Source organism: Anomaloglossus baeobatrachus, chromosome 5, assembly GCF_048569485.1.
Source record: "Anomaloglossus baeobatrachus isolate aAnoBae1 chromosome 5, aAnoBae1.hap1, whole genome shotgun sequence".
NCBI lineage: Eukaryota > Metazoa > Chordata > Amphibia > Anura > Aromobatidae > Anomaloglossus > Anomaloglossus baeobatrachus.
In genome coordinates this window covers 247583649-247603049 of record NC_134357.1, presented here as the reverse complement: position 1 = coordinate 247603049, position 19401 = coordinate 247583649, and the positions used below count along the sequence as shown (strand labels likewise).

The 19401-nt window shown below is 49.3% G+C and overlaps 1 protein-coding gene across 4 annotated transcripts in view; it reads left to right on the top strand.

The window, feature by feature from the left end:
- Window positions 1-19401, top strand: part of LOC142311146 (uncharacterized) — a 59633-nt gene that overhangs the window by 25057 nt on the left and 15175 nt on the right. For all 4 annotated transcript variants that reach the window (XM_075349307.1, XM_075349308.1, XM_075349306.1 and 1 more), the window contains one exon: window positions 1827-1879. In XM_075349307.1, the coding sequence (XP_075205422.1) occupies window positions 1827-1879 (53 nt within the window). The remainder of the gene's footprint in view (window positions 1-1826; window positions 1880-19401) is intronic.

Below are 19401 nucleotides of genomic sequence, written 5' to 3'. Positions count from 1 at the left end.
CAGTTTCGTCTGCCTTATGTGTTTCCCCCTCTGGCGATGCTGCCCAGAGTACTACGCAAGATCAGGTCCGACTGCCGTCACGCCATTCTAGTCGCTCCAGACTGGCCGAGGCGGTCGTGGTATTCGGATCTGTGGCATCTCACGGTGGGTCAACCGTGGGCACTTCCAGACCGCCCAGACTTGCTGTCACAAGGCCCGTTTTTCCATCTGAATTCTGTGGCCCTCAACCTGACTGTGTGGCCATTGAGTCCTGGCTCCTAGCGTCTTCAGGGTTATCTCAGGATGTCATTGCTACCATGAGACAAGCCAGGAAGCCAACATCCGCCAAGATCTATTACAGGTCTTGGCAAATCTTCCTATCCTGGTGCGCTGATAACGGTTTTCCTCCATGGCCGTTTACCTTACCCACTTTTCTTTCATTCCTACAATCTGGAATGGACAAGGGTTTGTCCCTCGGCTCTCTCAAGGGCCAGGTATCGGCGCTCTCCGTGTTTTTTCAAAAGCGTCTAGCCAGGCTTCCGCAGGTCCGCACGTTCCTGCAGGGGGTCTGCCACATGGTCCCACCTTACAAACGTCCGTTGGAACCTTGGGATCTTAACAGGGTCCTGACGGCTCTTCAAAAACCGCCTTTTGAGCCGCTGCGGGATGTCTCTCTCTCGCGTCTTTCTCAGAAGGTGGCCTTCCTGGTGGCAGTCACATCACTTCGGAGAGTGTCTGAGCTTGCAGCGCTGTCATGCAAAGCCCCCTTCCTGGTTTTTCACCAGGATAAGGTGGTTCTGCGTCCTGTCCCGGAATTTCTCCCTAAGGTGGTATCCCCTTTTCATCTAAATCAGGGTATCTCCTTGCCTTCCTTTTGCCCTAATCCAATTCACCAGTGTGAAAAGGATTTGCACTCTTTGGATCTAGTGAGAGCACTCCGGTTCTACGTGTCTCGCACGGCGCCCCTGCGCCGTTCAGATGCGCTCTTTGTCCTTGTCGCTGGCCAGCGTAAGGGCTCTCAGGCCTCCAAGTCAACCTTGGCTCGGTGGATCAAGGAACCGATTCTCGAGGCCTACCGTTCTTCCGGGCTTCCGCTCCCTTCAGGGCTGAAAGCCCATTCTACCAGAGCCGTAGGTGCGTCCTGGGCATTGCGGCACCGGGCGACGGCTCAGCAGGTGTGTCAGGCAGCTACATGGTCTAGTCTGCACACTTTCACGAAACACTATCAAGTGCATACCTATGCTTTGGCAGACGCCAGTCTAGGTAGGCGAGTCCTTCAGGCGGCGGTTGCCCACCTGTAAGAGGGGGCCGTTTTCGGCTCTGTTTATTGAGGTATTCTTTTACCCACCCAGGGACTGCTCTTGGATGTCCCAATTGTCTGGGTCTCCCAATGGAGCGACAAAGAAAAAGGGAATTTTGTTTACTTACCGTAAATTCCTTTTCTTCTAGCTCCTATTGGGAGACCCAGCACCCGCCCCTGTGCCCTTTGGGCTGGTTGTTCTTTTGTGTACACATGTTGTTCATGTTGAATTGTTCTTTTGGTTCATGGTTTCAGTTCTCCGAACATCCTTCGGATTGAATTTACCCTAGACCAATTTATAAGTTTTCTCCTTCCTGCTTTTGCACCAAAACTGAGGAGCCCGTGGCCCACGGGAGGGTGTATAGGCAGAGGGGAGGGGTTACACTTTTTAAAGTGTAATACTTTGTGTGGCCTCCGGAGGCAGAAGCTATACACCCAATTGTCTGGGTCTCCCAATAGGAGCTAGAAGAAAAGGAATTTACGGTAAGTTAACAAAATTCCCTTTATTTACCTGATATTTCCTTTTTCTTTTTCTGTGGATCTTTAGGTAATCGCACCAATCAAGGTTATCTGAAGAGAGATACTGCTCCTTGCAGAAATGTCAGTACCACTCCAGGTCACTTGAAATACATTGCCATAAAGCGGTTGGATACTATTTCTATATTTTGGAAAATGTGCTTGGGGACATTTTATGACATTTAATCATAATAGATAGGTGCTGGCTGATGATTTATACGATTATTCAGCCGACAGATTCCCCAGGTGACAGCTTATCTCGCCAAGGACAAAGGGATCAGCAGTGTGAACTCAGCCCTGCCATCACTGTCCTTCTCCTGACACTGTCTGTTTTGGCAAAGGTGGAAGGCTTCATATCTCACCATCCACTACAGTTTTGAGCTTGAGACTCCCTTCATTTTATACACAATCATCTTGGCTATCTCATACATAAATTTGACTTACAACTACCTAGCATATGATTAGTTATGCAGATTATAGTCATGTGTCTTCATTGTTACGGTTTTGCTCTTAAAATAAAAACAAATCATTTACATTATTTAGTTAGTATTCTGTAAATCCATCTTTGGCTTCCAACACTGCCTAAATCCTTTTGGGCGTACACCAGATCAGATTCAAGTATGACTTGAACAAAATCTGGTCCCGAGTCTCTTTTACATGGTCCCAATGTTGGTGCATTTTGGTCTGCTCACTTCGGTATATACTGTATATACAGCTTTTTCTTCAACTTCTACCCATAAGTGTTCAATTGGGTTGAGGTCTGGGGACTGTAGGGACCAATTCAGCACCTCTACTTCATTGTCATTAAACCATTTCTTAGCCAATCTCGACGTATTCTTTGGGTCGTCGTCCTTTTCATATCCATAATATTCGAGTGAATGTAGTAACTCGTCTTGTAGGATACTCACATATAGCTCAGCATTAACACCACCACCAATCCTGGTCAAGTATCTAAAGCCTTTGGCTGTGAAACACCGTCATATCATCAGGCTTCCTCCACCGAACTTGACAGCTCCTTTAATTTTTCGATCCATTAGCCTCATTTGCCTTGTTTCTTCCAGACCAGTTTGACCCATCAGAGCCTAATCTATTGACTTTTGCCTCATCACTCCAAATCACCTGTTTCCAATCTTCTACTTTGCACTTTTCATACTTTTTGCAAATTCGAGCCGACGCTTGTAATAATGACATTGAAGTTGAGGCTTCTTCACCTTTTTTTTGGGACACCCATTGCAGATTTGTGCAATGTGCATTGTACGGTGCTTGCATGGACATCTGTGATCTACAAAGCATACGAGCTACATCCATTGCAATGTTTGTCACGCCAGAACTTAAAGACCTTGGGATAAGCAGACTTGTTGATTCTGATATATTGCCTGGTTGTCCACCTCCTTGGCTTCTGAATGGATGGATGGCCTTCATTTCATATTCTTCCAACTGTCATGGCACTCATATGATGCAGTTTTGCTATCGATGAGCTGAGTATTCCTGTTTATCTTTTCTTGGGGAATCCTCTTCATGGCTACTCCTTGGGTCAGTAGCAGAATGAAGGGCACAGGTAGGGTCATAGACAGAGATGTGGCAGGAGATGTAGGGAGGTGCAAATCTGTGGACAGTTGTGTGGGGAAGAGTGATAAGTTTATATTATTTCCTGTTGCGGATGGGTAACCAGAGCAATGAAAGACTAAACATTTTAAATAGTTGTAAGTCAAATTTATTTATGATTGTCTATAAAATGAAGGTAATCTCACACTCAAAGCTGTAGTGGATGGAGAGATATGGAGCCTGAAAGTCAAAGGTTCAAAACATTGTTACCCTTTTGCTCATCAGTGTATATGAAATTTGGAATGCATTACTGCTGTATAGCATATACTTGTAAAATGAAGGTACCTTGCCCACAGATTGGCTAATTCATGAGAGCCCACCAGCCACAACAAGTTTTACTTTTCTTTCTCAGTCACTTGTTTGTGAATACTGAACAATGGGATCGTTTGCTGACACTAGTATTGCATAGAGTGTAACATTGACTCCTACCCTGCAGACTAGACCTCACCTGCTAGCCACTGGCCTCATCATTTGTTTTCTAGTGTCAGTTGGAGGAAAGGTCTGTGTCAGATCTGTCACTGATACTAGGTAAGAGAATCAAATCCAGGGAGCACTTCCAACAGGTGGTGCCTTTGTAATGGTTCAGCAGTCCCTTCACAAAAATCCAAAATACTGGCACTCACAATAGACAATTCTTTCTTGTGATTTCCTGATGAATATTTTTTTCATATTTTCATTCCATATCAAATATCATGTCAGATATAACGAGTTTCGGCTTTACAAAGTTACAGCCTTCTTCAGATACAAAGTATACAGAACAAGTTTATATAGTGTCAAACTGGGCGTTACAAAATCAGATGTCTAAAGTTGCAATTAACAATCCTCACCATAGGTAACCTTTAACCCTTAACACAATTAGAACATCTCCTTTATTCGTCCATCCCAAGGCGCGAAAAGAGCCCCCTTTTAGGCTAGTGTCCCCCCTCCCCTGGTGTCTTGCTGGGCCCGGTGTGAAGACCTCTTGTTCCAGGGGCAACAGAAGTGTTGAAGCTCGACGGGCAGCCTCCACTTGGGGATTTCCCCTGGGTGGAAGTCACCTCCTTTTTCAGGAGGTATGATTGGTGGCAGTCAGCGATCTTTGAGTCAGAGAGGTGGTCTCCTCATGCTACAGAATATAGTTTTCCTCCATTTCTCGAGAGAGTTTTCTCAGGTCTCGTCTCCCCCTCCCCGTTAACTCAGAGATCCAGTTTTGATCAAGCCAGATCTTCTCTGCTATGAGCAAAAGTGATTATAAGGATCTTCCCTTCAAACTTTATCAATTCAAATCTTTTCTTTGTCGCTCCATTGGGAGACCCAGACAATTGGGTGTATAGCTTCTGCCTCTGGAGGCCACACAAAGTAATTACACTTTAAAAAGTGTAACCCCTCCCCTCTGCTATACACCCTCCCGTGCATCACGGGCCCCTCAGTTTTTTGCTTTGTGTTGAAGGAGGCACACATTCACGCAAGCTCCACGTTTTAGTCAGCAGCAGCTGCTGACTTTATCGGATGGAAGAAAAGAGGGCCCCTATGGGGCCCCCGGCATGCTCCCTTCTCACCCCACTCAGGTCGGCGGTGTTGTTAAGGTTGAGGTACCCATTGCGGGTACACAGGCTGGAGCCACATGCCGCTTTCCTTCCCCATCCCTTAGGGGCTCTGGGGAAGTGGGATCCTATCCGGTCATCCAGACACTGGGACCGGTCTCCCTCCGCAGCCCCTGGGGGAATCTGCTGGACAGGAGACGGAGTATCGTCAGGGACATGGCCCTGCATCCACAGGTACTCTGTGTCCCCGTTGGGACGGCGCATAAAGCACCTTGGGCCCAGACGCTGCAGCGACTGCGGCGTGAGTATGGGTCCGGGACTACCGCGCCGACCGTGCACTGCTGGCCGGCCGCGGTTTTAACTTTAGTCCCCGGCTTTTGCGGCCTAGTATAGTATTCTCCCGCCCCCAGGCCTGCCAGTCAGGGAAAAGGGCGGGACGGTCGGTATGACGCCGACAGTGAGGGCTGGAGTACACTGAGCTGTCCTCCGCCCCCCTCACTACTCACGCTGGGGCACCAGATTCCCGCACTTTTGTGACTACGCCCACGCCTCCCTCCTCCTCTGAGAACGCCGTCAGCCATTTTTTCAGCACATTCTGCGGTGGAGAACTTCTGGCTGCAGCTGAGGGAGACCCGGGGCAGGGAATCTGGTGGCCACACAGAGCGGTTGGTAAGCCACACCGGTCTGCCGGTGCTGGACCCCCCAGAGTGCCGAACTGTATATATATATCTTTTGTGTATACATTTGCTGGTTCGGCTGTACTGTTAACTTGGGGCTATATATATCCCTCAGTGATCACGGTGATCCCTTACTTATCTCTTGGAGGACAACAACATGTCGTCCGCAAAGAGCAAGGGTACCAAGGCACAGGCTTATTTTGCAACCTGTACCTCATGTGCGGCTATACTACCTGCAGGTTCCACCTACCCTCATTGTGTGCAATGCTCGGCCCCTGTGACACTCACTCAGCCGGAGCCTCAGGCACTGGTGGGACCCCCGGCTCAGGTAGAGACACCGGTTCCCACTGTCCAGGTGACAGGGACAGAGTTTGCAGTTTTGGCTGACAAACTGTCTGAGTCGCTTTCACAGTCCATGGCTCAGTCTATGGACAAATGGTCTGCTAAGATACTAGAAGCCTTGCAGTCCAGACCAACAACACAGATGCAGGGCACTGTGCGTTCTTCGTCCCCAGGTCCCCCTCAGTTGGCGCAGCAATCTGCTCCTGAGGTGACACATAGGTCCCACGGTGAGGACTCCGACTCGGACCGCAGTCCCAGACCGGTGAAGCGGGCTCGCTGGGGACCTTCCTCCACTTCATCACGCTGCTCAGGGTCTCCGCATGAGGACTCTCTAGAGGATGAAGAGGAAGGCACAGCTCAGGGCTCAGACCCTGACGGTGCTCTCAATCTAGATACACCTGAAGGGGACGCCATAGTAAATGACCTTATAGCGTCCATCAACCAGGTGCTAGAAATTTCTCCTCCAACTCCAACTGTAGAGGAGGCGGCTTCACAGCAGGAGAAAAACCAGTTTCGGTTTCCCAAACGTACACAGAGTGCCTTTTTCGATCACTCTAATTTCAGGGATGCTGTCCAGAAGCACAGAGCATACCCGGACAAGCGTTTTACTAAGCGCCTTAATGACACACGTTATCCCTTCCCCCCGGATGATAGAGCTCATGATGAAATCCATCTATGAAGCCATAGGAGCATCTTTTGCTCCGGCATTCGCGGCAGTGTGGGCGCTCCAAGCTATCTCAGCTTGTCTGTCTGAGATTACTGCGGTCACACGCACCGCTACTCCGCAGGTTGTGTCTCTGACTTCTCAGGCGTCGGCTTTTTCGTCCTACGCCATGAACGCCGTCCTGGACTCGGTGAGCCGTTCAGCGGTAGCATCCGCCAATTCGGTGGCAGTCCGCAGAGCCATGTGGCTACGTGAATGGAAGGCAGACTCTGCCTCCAAGAAATTCTTAACCGGTTTGCCATTTTCTGGCGACCGTTTGTTTGGCGAGCAATTGGACGAAATTATTAAACAATCCAAGGGAAAGGACTCGTCCTTACCCCAGTCTAAACAAAACAAATCTCAACAGCGAAAGTTTCAATCGAGGTTTCAGTCCTTTCGGCCCTCGGCCAAGTCACATTCCTCCACGTCAAACAGGTCGGAGAAGGGCCAGAGGAACCCTTCTGCATGGCGGTCTAAGTCACGGCCTAAAAAGACCGCCGGAGGCACCGCCACCAAGGCGGCCTCTTCATGACTCTCGGCCTCCCCAAACCGCATCCTCGGTCGGTGGCAGGCTCTCCCGCTTTTGCGACGCCTGGTGGCCACATGTCCAAGACCGATGGGTGAGAGACATTCTGTCTCACGGTTACAGGATAGAGTTCAGCTCTCGTCCTCCAACTCGTTTCTTCACAACATCTCCGCCCCCAGAGCGAGCCGCTGCACTTTTTCAGGCGGTGAATGCTCTGAAGGCAGAAGGAGTGGTGATTCCCGTTCCCCCTCAAGCATGTCAGCACCAGAAGGTTTCGGATGGAATCTCTCCACTCGGTCATTGCCTCAATGTCACAAGGAGACTTCCTAGCGTCAATAGACATCAAGGATGCTTATCTTCATGTGCTGATCGCACCCGAACATCAACGCTTCTTGCGTTTCGCCATTGGGGACGAACACCTTCAGTTCGTGGCACTGCCTTTCGGCTTGGCGACAGCCCCACGGGTCTTCACCAAGATCATGGCAACAGTGGTGGCGGTCCTACACTCTCAGGGCCACTCGGTGATCCCTTACTTAGACGATCTCCTAGTCAAGGCACCCTCCTGGGTGGCTTGCCAGCACAGCCTGACCATTGCCCTGGAGACTCTCCAGAGGTTCGGGTGGATCATCAATTTCCCAAAGTCAAAATTGACACCGACCCAATCCCTGACTTACCTCGGGATGGAGTTTCATACTCTGTCAGCGATAGTGAAGCTTCCGCTGGACAAACAGCGTTCACTACAGACAGGGGTCCAATCTCTTCTTCGGGGTCAGTCACACTCTTTGAGACGCCTTATGCACTTCCTAGGGAAGATGGTGGCAGCAATGGAAGCAGTTCCCTTTGCGCAGTTTCATCTGCGTCCACTTCAGTGGGACATTCTCCGCAAATGGGACAAGAGGTCGACGTCCCTCGACAGGAACGTTTCCCTGTCAAGAGCAGCCAAAACCTCCCTTCAGTGGTGGCTTCTTCCCACTTCTTTGTCGAAGGGAAAATCCTTCCTGCCCCCATCCTGGGCTGTGGTCACGACAGACGCGAGCCTGTCAGGGTGGGGAGCGGTCTTCCTCCACCACAGGGCTCAGGGAACCTGGACTCCGACGGAGTCCTCCCTGCAGATCAATGTTCTGGAGATAAGGGCAGTGTATCTAGCCCTACAGGCGTTCCAGCGGTGGCTGGAGGGCAGACAGATCCGAATACAATCAGACAACGCCACGGCGGTCGCATACATCAACCACCAGGGCGGCACACGCAGTCGTCAAGCATTCCAAGAAGTTCGGCGGATTCTGCTGTGGGCGGAAGCCACAGCCTCCACCATCTCCGCAGTTCACATCCCGGGCGTAGAAAACTGGGAAGCAGACTTTCTCAGTCGCCAGGGCATGGACGCAGGGGAATGGTCTCTTCACCCGGACGTGTTTCAAGAGATCTGTTGCCGCTGGGGAACGCCGGACGTCGATCTAATGGCGTCTCGGCACAACAACAAAGTCCCGGCATTCATGGCACGGTCTCAGGATCACAGGGCGCTGGCGGCAGATGCGTTAGTTCAGGACTGGTCGCAGTTTCGACTACCCTATGTATTTCCCCCTCTGGCACTACTGCCCAGAGTGTTACGCAAGATCAGGTCCGACTGCAGCCGCGCCATCCTCGTCGCTCCAGACTGGCCGAGGAGGTCCTGGTACCCGGATCTGTGGCACCTCACGGTGGGGCAACCGTGGGCACTCCCAGACCGACCAGACTTGCTGTCTCAAGGGCCATTTTTCCATCTGAATTCTGCGGCCCTCAACCTGACTGTGTGGCCATTGAGTCTTGGCTCCTAGCGTCATCAGGGTTATCTCAAGATGTCATTGCCACCATGAGACAGGCCAGGAAATCAACGTCCGCCAAGATCTACCACAGGACTTGGAAGATCTTCTTAGCCTGGTGCTCGGATCGGGGTTTTGCTCCCTGGCCGTTTGCATTGCCCACTTTTCTTTCCTTTCTTCAATCAGGATTGGGCAAGGGTTTGTCTCTCGCCTCTCTCAAGGGACAAGTGTCGGCGCTTTCAGTGTTTTTTCAAAAGCGTCTAGCCATACTCTCGTAGGTCCGCACGTTCCTGCAGGGAGTTTGCCACATAGTCCCACCTTACAAGCGTCCGCTAGAACCCTGGGATCTTAATAAGGTGCTGACGGCTCTCCAGAAGCCACCTTTCGAGCCGATGCGGGAGATCTCTCTATCTCGCCTTTCACAGAAAGTGGCCTTCCTAGTGGCAGTCACTTCACTTAGGAGAGTGTCTGAGCTAGCAGCGCTGTCATGCAAAGTCCCCTTCCTGGTCTTTCACCAGGATAAGGTGGTCCTGCGTCCGGTCCCGGAATTTCTCCCCAAGGTGGTATCCCCTTTTCATCTCAATCAGGATATCTCCTTGCCTTCTTTTTGCCCTCATCCAGTTCACCAATGTGAAAAGGATTTGCACTTGTTAGACCTCGTGAGAGCACTCAGAATCTACATTTCTCGCACGGCGCCCCTGCGCCGTTCGGATGCGCTCTTTGTCCTTGTCGCTGGCCAGCGTAAGGGGTCTCAGGCTTCCAAGTCAACCTTGGCTAGGTGGATCAAGGAACCGATTCTTGAAGCCTACCGTTCATCGGGGCTTCAGATTCCTTCAGGGCTGAAAGCCCATTCTACCAGGGCCGTAGGCGCGTCCTGGGCTTTGCGGCAACAGGCTACGGCTCAGCAGGTGTGTCAGGCGGCTACCTGGTCGAGTCTGCACACCTTCACAAAACACTATCCGGTGCATGCCTATGCTTCGGCAGAGGCTAGCCTAGGTAGGCGAGTCCTTCAGGCGGCAATTGCCCACCTGTAAGAGGGGGCCGGTTTCCGGCTCTTTTTATCGAGGTATTCTGTTACCCACCCAGGGATTGCTTTTGGACATCCCAATTGTCTGGGTCTCCCAATGGAGCGACAAAGAAGGGAATTTTGTTTACTTACCGTAAATTCCTTTTCTTCTAGCTCCTATTGGGAGACCCAGCACCCGCCCCTGTTCCCTTCGGGCTGTTGTTCTTTTGTGTACACATGTTGTTCATGTTCAATTGTTCTTTTGGTTAATGGTTCAGTTCTCCGAACATCCTTCGGATTGAATTTACCTTAGACCAATTTATAGGTTTCCTCCTTCCTGCTTTGGCACCAAAACTGAGGGGCCCGTGATGCACGGGAGGGTGTATAGCAGAGGGGAGGGGTTACACTTTTTAAAGTGTAATTACTTTGTGTGGCCTCCAGAGGCAGAAGCTATACACCCAATTGTCTGGGTCTCCTAATAGGAGCTAGAAGAAAAGGAATTTACGGTAAGTAAACAAAATTCCCTTCTTTGCTACTCCCAACAGTTGGCTGCATGCTGCCTATTCTATATATCAAGTGTCTCAACAAGTGAGTGCCACTACGTCGTTTCAAAAAGGAGTCTCTCTGCTCTGTGGTCATGTACATGGAAGGTGGCGAATTTGTATCAGTGATAGATATTAAAGATGCTTACCTGCATGTACCTATTTTTCCTGCTCACCAGCGTTGCCTTCGGTTTGCAATCAACCAGGAGCACTTTCAGTTCAGGGATTTGCCCTTTGAAATGGTCATGGCACCCAGGGTGTTTACAAAGATCTTGGTCCCATTCATGGCACTCCTCCGCTCCAGGGGAATAGGGGTAATTCCCTACTTAGACGATATCCTTGTCAAGGCTCCTACTCCATCTCAGAACCTAGAGAGCGCTTGCAAGTTGTGCTACACACCCTGAGCAGTTTCGGGTGGGTTGTCAACTTGACAAAGTACATGTTGATTTTAACTCAGCGTTTTGTATTTTTTTGGAATAATTCTTGACACTGCTCGAGGGTTGGTTTTTCTCCCAAAGTTGAAGAGGCTAGGGGGCGTGGCTATGTAGCCAAGCAGAACGGTCGCAGGCTAGAGGGGCTCCCATGATCTGGACTTAAAATCCTGCAATATACCTGGCAATCAGTCCCCAATCGACAGCCAGCTCTTCCTCCTGCAAGGAGAACCTCACCTACAGCCCAGCAACTCCACTGGAACTTTCCCCAGGCTTCTGGCAGTGGTGGTGAAGATCTGTGAGTCTGGAGAGGGAGACACGGTGGCCATTTTGCCTGCATGCTGCCAGCTCTGCAGAGTGTGTGCAGCGTCCTCCAGATCTGACAATTGGAGACCCACTCCCCACGGAGATAAAAAGGATCCGACTGGAGCAATTAGTTGTGCTCAGGAGAGCAGTGGGTGGCCTTGAAACCGGAGACACAGTGAGTGCTGGAGGATATTTGCATTACAGGCCTCAGGCTGGCAGTCAGCATGAGGCAGCTTTACACAGCCTAGCAGCGGTGAAGGGACTTTAACCCCATATGTGCTGGAGGATCTGTGGTGTGTGCCCTGAAAAAAGGGACCCACGGCTCTTCCCCAGACACACAGTACACCTCTAAGAATTCCTCTCCCCCCTCCCATCCCCCACTGTATAACCCAGCTACAAACTGCTAGCCACATATAATACAGGGGCTTGGATTGGGGACCCTCATCGCTGATACCTAACTCCATTGTTGTCATCCAGCTACTGGGAGGTGGGCAGGAGGCCACAAACACCCTCTCCCTGATTACATATATACCAGGAGAGGTATCATGAGTCCCCCCAAGAACTCAGGAGCCGCTGACAAGCTCAAGGAATTTGCTAGAGGGAACTCCTCAGACACCCCCAGAGCTATGAGGGCTACTTCTCACAAGGGTTCAGAGAACCATGGGGATCAGAAATCAACAGCAGAGGATAAAGGAGGCCAAGATGATCTGACCCTGAGACAAGTATATGAACAATTGTTACAGGCGATATCCACGTGTAAAACCTCTCTTTCGGGGAAGATTGAGGAGGTACGCATGGAGATGGGCTTCTTACGTCAGGATCTGCAGACCCTGAAAACACGTACCACTGAAGTCGAGACAAGGGTATCTGACCTAGAGGATAAAATTACACCACTGGCCACTAAACTGACAAAGGTGGCTGGGTCCATGAATTCGTGGCGCCAGAAAGCGGATGACTTGGAAAATCGTATGCGCCGCAATAACATCAGAATAATTGGGCTGCCTGAGAAATCTGAGGGTCAACAACCGGAACACTTCCTGGAGGAGTGGCTCAAATCTACTCTTGGGGACGAGTTTTCATCCACCTTCGCGGTTGAGAGAGCACATAGGGTCCCGACCAGGCCCTTTCCTCCGGGTGCGCCACCGCGGCCATTCTTAGCACGACTTCTCAATTGTAAGGACAGAGATACAACTCTCCGTTTGGCTAGACTGAAGGGCCCACTCAAATACAACGACACCACTCTTTCAATCTTCCCGGACTTCTCTGTGGACCTCCAGAAACAAAGAGCTAATTTCCTGGAGGTGAAAAAGAAGCTCAGAGACAGACACATTGCATATTCCATGCTATACCCTGCACGGCTCCGCATAGTACATGAAGGATCCTCATTATTTTTCTCCACTCCCTCGGAAGCAGAGGACTGGCTCCGGCTCCACCCGGGGTCGGGGAACAAAGGACGTTGAGATTGTGCTCAAATGGCGGAGGTTTTTTTTCCTTTGGGGCTCCCTCCTTACTGTGACTCCCTCTCTCTACTGTCGTTTCTCTTAAGCTATTCTGGACTTTTTTGTGTCTCTGGGCTGGAGAAATGTGTTGGGGTCTGGATGCTGGCAGAATGGGAGCCCTGAATCTTGCGTTCCCACACCACCTATACTAGGACACTGTGTTCAGTGACGGTATCCCCATTGGTAATTGGGATGCTTAATAGGACTCCGAGAAGAGGCTCCGGAGCTTGTTGCTGTTTTATTTGGTTAACAGTTATATGGTTATTAACCCCGCTTTTTTACAGGGATATCCATAATGCTGCTGGTGTGCTAAATATATTTTATTGTAAGATAAGATGTGGCCGAGAGAAATCTGAAAAAGAGGCTGAATGCTGGGGGAGGAGTCCTTTCTGCGGCATACAAGATCTACATACTTGTATCTGTGATTCTGGTCATATAGAGGCAAGACGTATAACATGGGGCCAGAATTAGTTTTTACAACATGGAACGTCCGTGGCCTTGGGTCACCCAAAAAGCGGGTTAAGATCTTTTCCCAAATCAGGCGTTGTGGGGCTCAGCTGGTGACGTTGGTCGAAACCCACCTCACAAGGGACACGGCTAAGATGGTGAAGAAACCATGGGTACAATGGGTGGCACATACATTTCACACCAGCTATTCTAGGGGAGTTTCCCTTTTGGTACATAGATCTGTCCGGTGGGAAGCCAAGGTGGTTAGAAGAGACCCGGAAGGGAGGTTTGTATTTGTATTTGCATCTATAGATTCCAGGGACTATGTTCTATTATGTATTTATAATCCCCCACCTGCCCGTACTTCAGTTCTCAAACAAGCGCTAAGCTTCGCCCTTAATTATCCGGATGCGTATATCCTATGTATGGGGGACTTTAACTTAGTGGTCGACGAGGACTTGGATAGGTTTAGGCTAGATGGGGGGGGGCGGTCCGCGACCTCGACTTTGACTGACCTAAGACAGTGCATAGAGGGGGGAGGGTGGGTGGACCTCTGGAGGCTGCGACATCCTAATACACGGGAGTTCACCTGCCATTCTTCCACGAGACGCACGTTGTCCCGTCTGGACTATATTTTTGGGTCGAGCAACGTAGCAACCTGGGTGGATAATGTGGTCCATGGGGTAAGGGGTATTTCAGACCATTGTCCGGTGACCCTGACTCTTAAATTTGACCAGACTATTAATAGACCTTCCTGGCGGCTAAATCCCTTTTGGCTCAAATTAATTGATCAAAGTGACAGAACCCCGCTTCAACTAGAGGAATTCTTGGCAGCCCACCCTAAACCCCGAAATAACTTGGTGTGGGATACCCTCAAAGCTTATCTTCGTGGGTGTCTGTCCTCGACTATTACATATATAAAACGGCTGACTAAACAAGAAGACGAAGAAATTGAGGGGCGACTTAGGACCCTAGAGGCAAGGTATATATCAAACCCGACAGAGGGGAATAGGACGGAATGGTTACATTCATATAGATCGCATGTGCAACACTCAGAGACCAAGTCTAAGCGTAAACTGTTTTTTACTCGGCAGTCATATTTTGAGTTGGGGAACCAGTCAAGTAAATTGTTGGCATATATGGTTAGACAGCATAACGCCTCTAATACAGTCCTGGGTATACGAGAAGCTAATGGTACGATTGTCACATCCCCAGCAGACATTTTACAAAGTTTCTGCACCTTTTATAAAACACTTTATAGCTCCAGAAGCGTTCATGGAACCCAGGACTGCTTAGACTATCTTGCAGATTTAGAGTTCCCCACTTTGAGTCAGGCACAGCGCGAGCTCCTAGATGCAGATATTACAATAGAAGAGATAACTACGGCCATATCTGAGATGGCAAGGGGGAAGGCCCCGGGCCCGGATGGCTTTCCTATAGAATTCTATGTCAAGTATTCTGAGACCCTGGCCCCGGTTCTTCTGGAAGTTTTCTCGCATTTCTCTGATGGTGGCTTGTTGCCTGCTTCCTTCTATGAGGCACATATTATTGTTTTGAAGAAAGAGGGAAAGGACCCTTTGGAGTGTGGATCCTATCGACCTATATCATTAGTTAATGTTGATTATAAGATCTTCACCAAAATATTGGCATCCCGGCTCAACTCTGTCATACTGGACATAGTACATCCGGATCAGACCGGCTTTATGCCAGGGAAAAATACCTCTATAAATATTAGACGGGTCCAGTCTATAGTGCAGTACAGTACATTGGTTCCAGATAACGAGTGGGCCTTGGCTTCGCTGGATGCGGCCAAGGCATTTGACTCGGTGGAATGGCCTTTTTTATCAGCTTGTCTCCAGAGGTTTGCTTTTGGCCCAAAGTTCAGTAACTGGATTCACATGTTATGTAGATCCCCTACAGCTAGACTCATAGTCAATAACGTATCATCTGCACCTTTTTCTTTGGGACGGGGTACACGTCAGGGGTGCCCTTTGTCTCCTGCCCTATTTGCCTTAGTTATCGAGGCCTTGGCAATTCGGATCCGTACTCATCCATCTATCACGGGAATTACCATAGCAGATCGCACAGACACTATTGGCCTATACGCAGATGATATGGTTGTCTTCATGGATAGGGCACGTGCCACTTTGCCAGTCGTCATTGAAGTTATAAATAGATTTGGAGAATTCTCCAGCCTTTATATTAACTGGGACAAGTCAGCCCTAATGCCATTAACACATGGGTCAGAGGTCCCGATGGATGATGTGTCACCCTTGCCTGTTGTATCTAGCTTCAAATATCTAGGTATACATATTCAGAAAGACCACACAATGGATCTTAAGATGAATATATTACCACTTTTAGATCATGTCAAACTTAAGTATAACTTATGGGGAAAATTGCCACTCTCAGTGGTCGGAAGGATAAATTTAATTAAAATGATTTTGCTTCCTAAGCTTAGCTATGCTCTGCAACATAGTGCGGTGCTGGTGCCCAGGTCCTTCTTCTCCACACTTAACTCACTCACCTCATCCTTTATTTGGGGGAAGGCTCGGCCTAAACTCCGGATGTCTATCCTACAGAGATCTAAGTCATTGGGAGGGATGGCATTACCAGACTTTTTCCTATACTATTTAGCAGGACAACTCAAGATGCTGGGTACATGGATGCTGGACTGCCAGCTGCCTAACTCGGAGGATCATTTGGCACGTGCGGTAGGAGCAGACTGTCTGTTGGGCTTTCTGGAGTCGGACAGGGCGAATGTCCCGAGGCTGTTGCCTATTTTAAGGTTGGCACGATCAGTGTGGCGACAAGCCAAAAAAGTAACGCGCTTTGAGGGGGCAGTGGCAGAGCTTCCGTTATGGGGCAATGGTTACTTTCCCACCCTAAAGGACCACCCGTCGGCACAGTTTTGGATAGCTCATAAAGTCCTTGAGTTGGGAAATCTTTATGTCTCGGGAACTGCTGTTTTTAAATCTTTTGGGCAGATACAAACCGATTATAATGTTCCACACTCACAATTCTTTAGGTATCTGCAGCTGCGTACAGCGATTCAATCTCACCTGCGGAGGACAGGGTCTGGGGCATTGATATCATCGTTTCCAATGATAGGCATACTGAAGTCACAGGGGCCCCGGGGTATGATTTCAGCTATCTATACACACCTGTTATCGGTTGGTGTGGAATCGGTGCCGCTGCCGGTACAGGATAAATGGAGGCTCCTAATTCCCTCTCTACAGGGAGAGGAGTGGGATGAGGTACTGGAGTCTCCAACTATGGTATCTCCGTCCATCAACAATAGATTGATACAATGCTATTTTATACATCAGGCATACTTAACTCCCACTCGCTTATTTACTATGGGCCAGCGCCGATCGTCGGAATGCCCACGATGCCATGGACCGGACGCAAACTTTCTGCACATGGTATGGAGTTGCCCAATCATACACACGTATTGGCAGGAAGTGACTTCCCAGTTGTCCTCAATGGTGTTGATGCCTGTTCCATGCAACCCTCTGTTGTGCCTATTTGGAGTAATGGAGGACGGGATGGGAGATCACTACATAAGAATACTTCTTAGAGAGACATTGTTCCTGGCCAGGAAATTAATTGCCTTGAGGTGGATGGGGGGTTCAAATCCAACTGTGCGAGCCTGGATTAAACTGGTTAACTCGATAATTCCATATGAGCGGGTGGTATACTTTAATAGAGGACATCCGGAAAAATTCAGGAAAATTTGGGATATGTGGAACTCCTCCCCCGGCACACTCGAAGAAGCCTCAGGTTTATTACTGTTACAATAATAGATTCATACTCTGTATTGGATAATGAAGCGCATTCCAGTGGCACAGCTAGGCGGTATAGAATAGGAATAGTTATTGTTACTAATGTTCGTTTTCTTTAGGTTTAGAGACTACAGACTACATTGATTAAAATTGACTACATGCTATATATCAGTATGTACTGGCAGGATCAGTGTTGTAGCATGCAGTTGACAAAGTTGACAGAGGTGCAGATAGTGCTATGAAAATCTTATTATCTTATCCGTTAATGTTACTATTTGTTCATGCTATTGACCGATATTCCTGGAAAGTACTTGAGTAATGCTATGTGTGATTTATTCTGTACCACATGTTTTTGGAATTAATAAAACGAAGTTAAAAAAAAAAAGTTGAAGAGGCTAGCTCTTCGATCCTCGGTCCGGGTCCTTAGACATCCGGGAAAGCATTCTCTCCGTTCTTGAATGGAAGTCTTGAGATAGACAGTGGCGGCATTCCAGGCAGTTGCACAACACTCTTCTGACTTAGTAGACTGCGTCTGGGTCTCCGCGTCCAGAAAGCGTATACGCCCGAAAATGGTGCAAGACAGAGCACACTGTGACTTTGTCTGCACCATTCTAGTCAATGTCCATATCTGCACATGTATCCGAAACCCGTTTTGCGGGTGTTTTGGACATAAACCCCGATGGGACCACTGAACGTAGGTCAGAACTCAGAGTGAAAGCAGCCAAAGGCTGATAGGAAAAGCTCAGTCACATATGGAGTAGGTCACTAGCACCTCTGAACAAAGTGTGAACAGGTGCAAGCTGCTATGACTGCATAATATACAAACATGTAGTACTGTGCAAAACATTTTGTGCAAAGAAAGAGCTTAAAAAGAAAAAAAAAAACTAGCGCCTGGAACACCTTATTACTGACAGTGTAATTCATCCGAGGCTGACAGAAGGACTTAGCTCTGTTCCACAACAAAGAAGTTCTAATTCACTTGTTACTTACCCATTTTGTACTAAATCCGGCAAAAGATGCAGGCACTGAATATGTATTCCCTTTTCACACAGTTTGTTTATACTGCATAAACGCAATGTGAACAGGACCTTTATATAGATTGATCATTTCTTTGTCGCTCCATTGGGAGACCCAGACAATTGGGTGTATAGCTTCTGCCTCTGGAGGCCACACAAAGTATTACACTTTAAAAAGTGTAACCCCTCCCCTCTGAACAAAAAGAGACAGGGCAGCACTCACCGATATACTGGGACTATTTTATTTTTCAATGCTGACAGGTGAAACGGACATGAGGGAATGCAGGGAGGGGAGCACGAGGACGACTGTACCGTTTCGCACCACTAGGGGTGCTTTCACGGGTCCATACCTGCATGTACCTATATAGGTATGGACCCGGAAAAGCACCCCTAGTGGTGCGAAACGGTACCGTCGTCCTCGTGCTCCCCTCCCTGCATTCCCTCATGTCCGTTTCACCTGTCAGCATTGAAAAATAAAATAGTCCCAGTATATCGGTGAGTGCTGCCCTGTCTCTTTTTGTTCTATGGATATACTTGTTTAAATTGGGCAATAGCACCTCGGTAATGGACTTTGTTGGATCCATCAAGATGAGAAAAAAAAAATTTCTGTGACATCTGAAATCTAACGGATATAATCAAGGAAACTTCACACTGAATTGTGTTTGGGACAGAAATACCACACTACCTCCAGTATAGGTAAGCAGTGCGGTGCACAATCTTTTCTTATATTTCAAAGTAACCCCTCCCCTCTGCCTATACACCCTCCCGTGGACCACGGGCTCCTCAGTTTTATGCTTTGTGTGGAAGGAGGCACACATCCACTCATGCATTCTCATACATAGTTATGTCGGATGGAAGAAAAGAGGACCCCGATGGGGCCCCCGGCATGTTCCCTTCTCACCCCACTATGTCGGCGGTGCTGTTAAGGTTGAGGTACCCATTGCGGGTACGGAGGCTGGAGCCACATGCCGTCTCCTTCACCATCCCTTATGCGGCTCTGGGAGAAGTGGGATCCTGAGCGGTCATCCATTTGCTGGGACCGTGCTCCATCCGCAGCCCCTGGTGGAACCTGCCGGACTGGAGCCTCTTCACCCCCATGGACCGGGCCCTGCAACTGGAAGGTACTCTGTGTCCCCATGGGGGGACTGTACAGGGAGGGTCGCACCTTCTTCCCGGAAGCCGCGGTAGTTCAATCCGTTGTCTTTTCGGCGGACTTCCGCGCCGACCGTGCCTGCTTGTCGGGCGCGGCCTCAAATTTAGTCCCCGGCTTCGCCGCGGCCTACTTGTGAAAAATCCCGCCCCCGGGCCTGCCTGTCAGGGGTAAGGGCGGGATTACCGACATGACGTCGGATGTGAGGGCTGGAGCATCTTGCATGTCTCCCTCCCCCCTCATTGACCACTG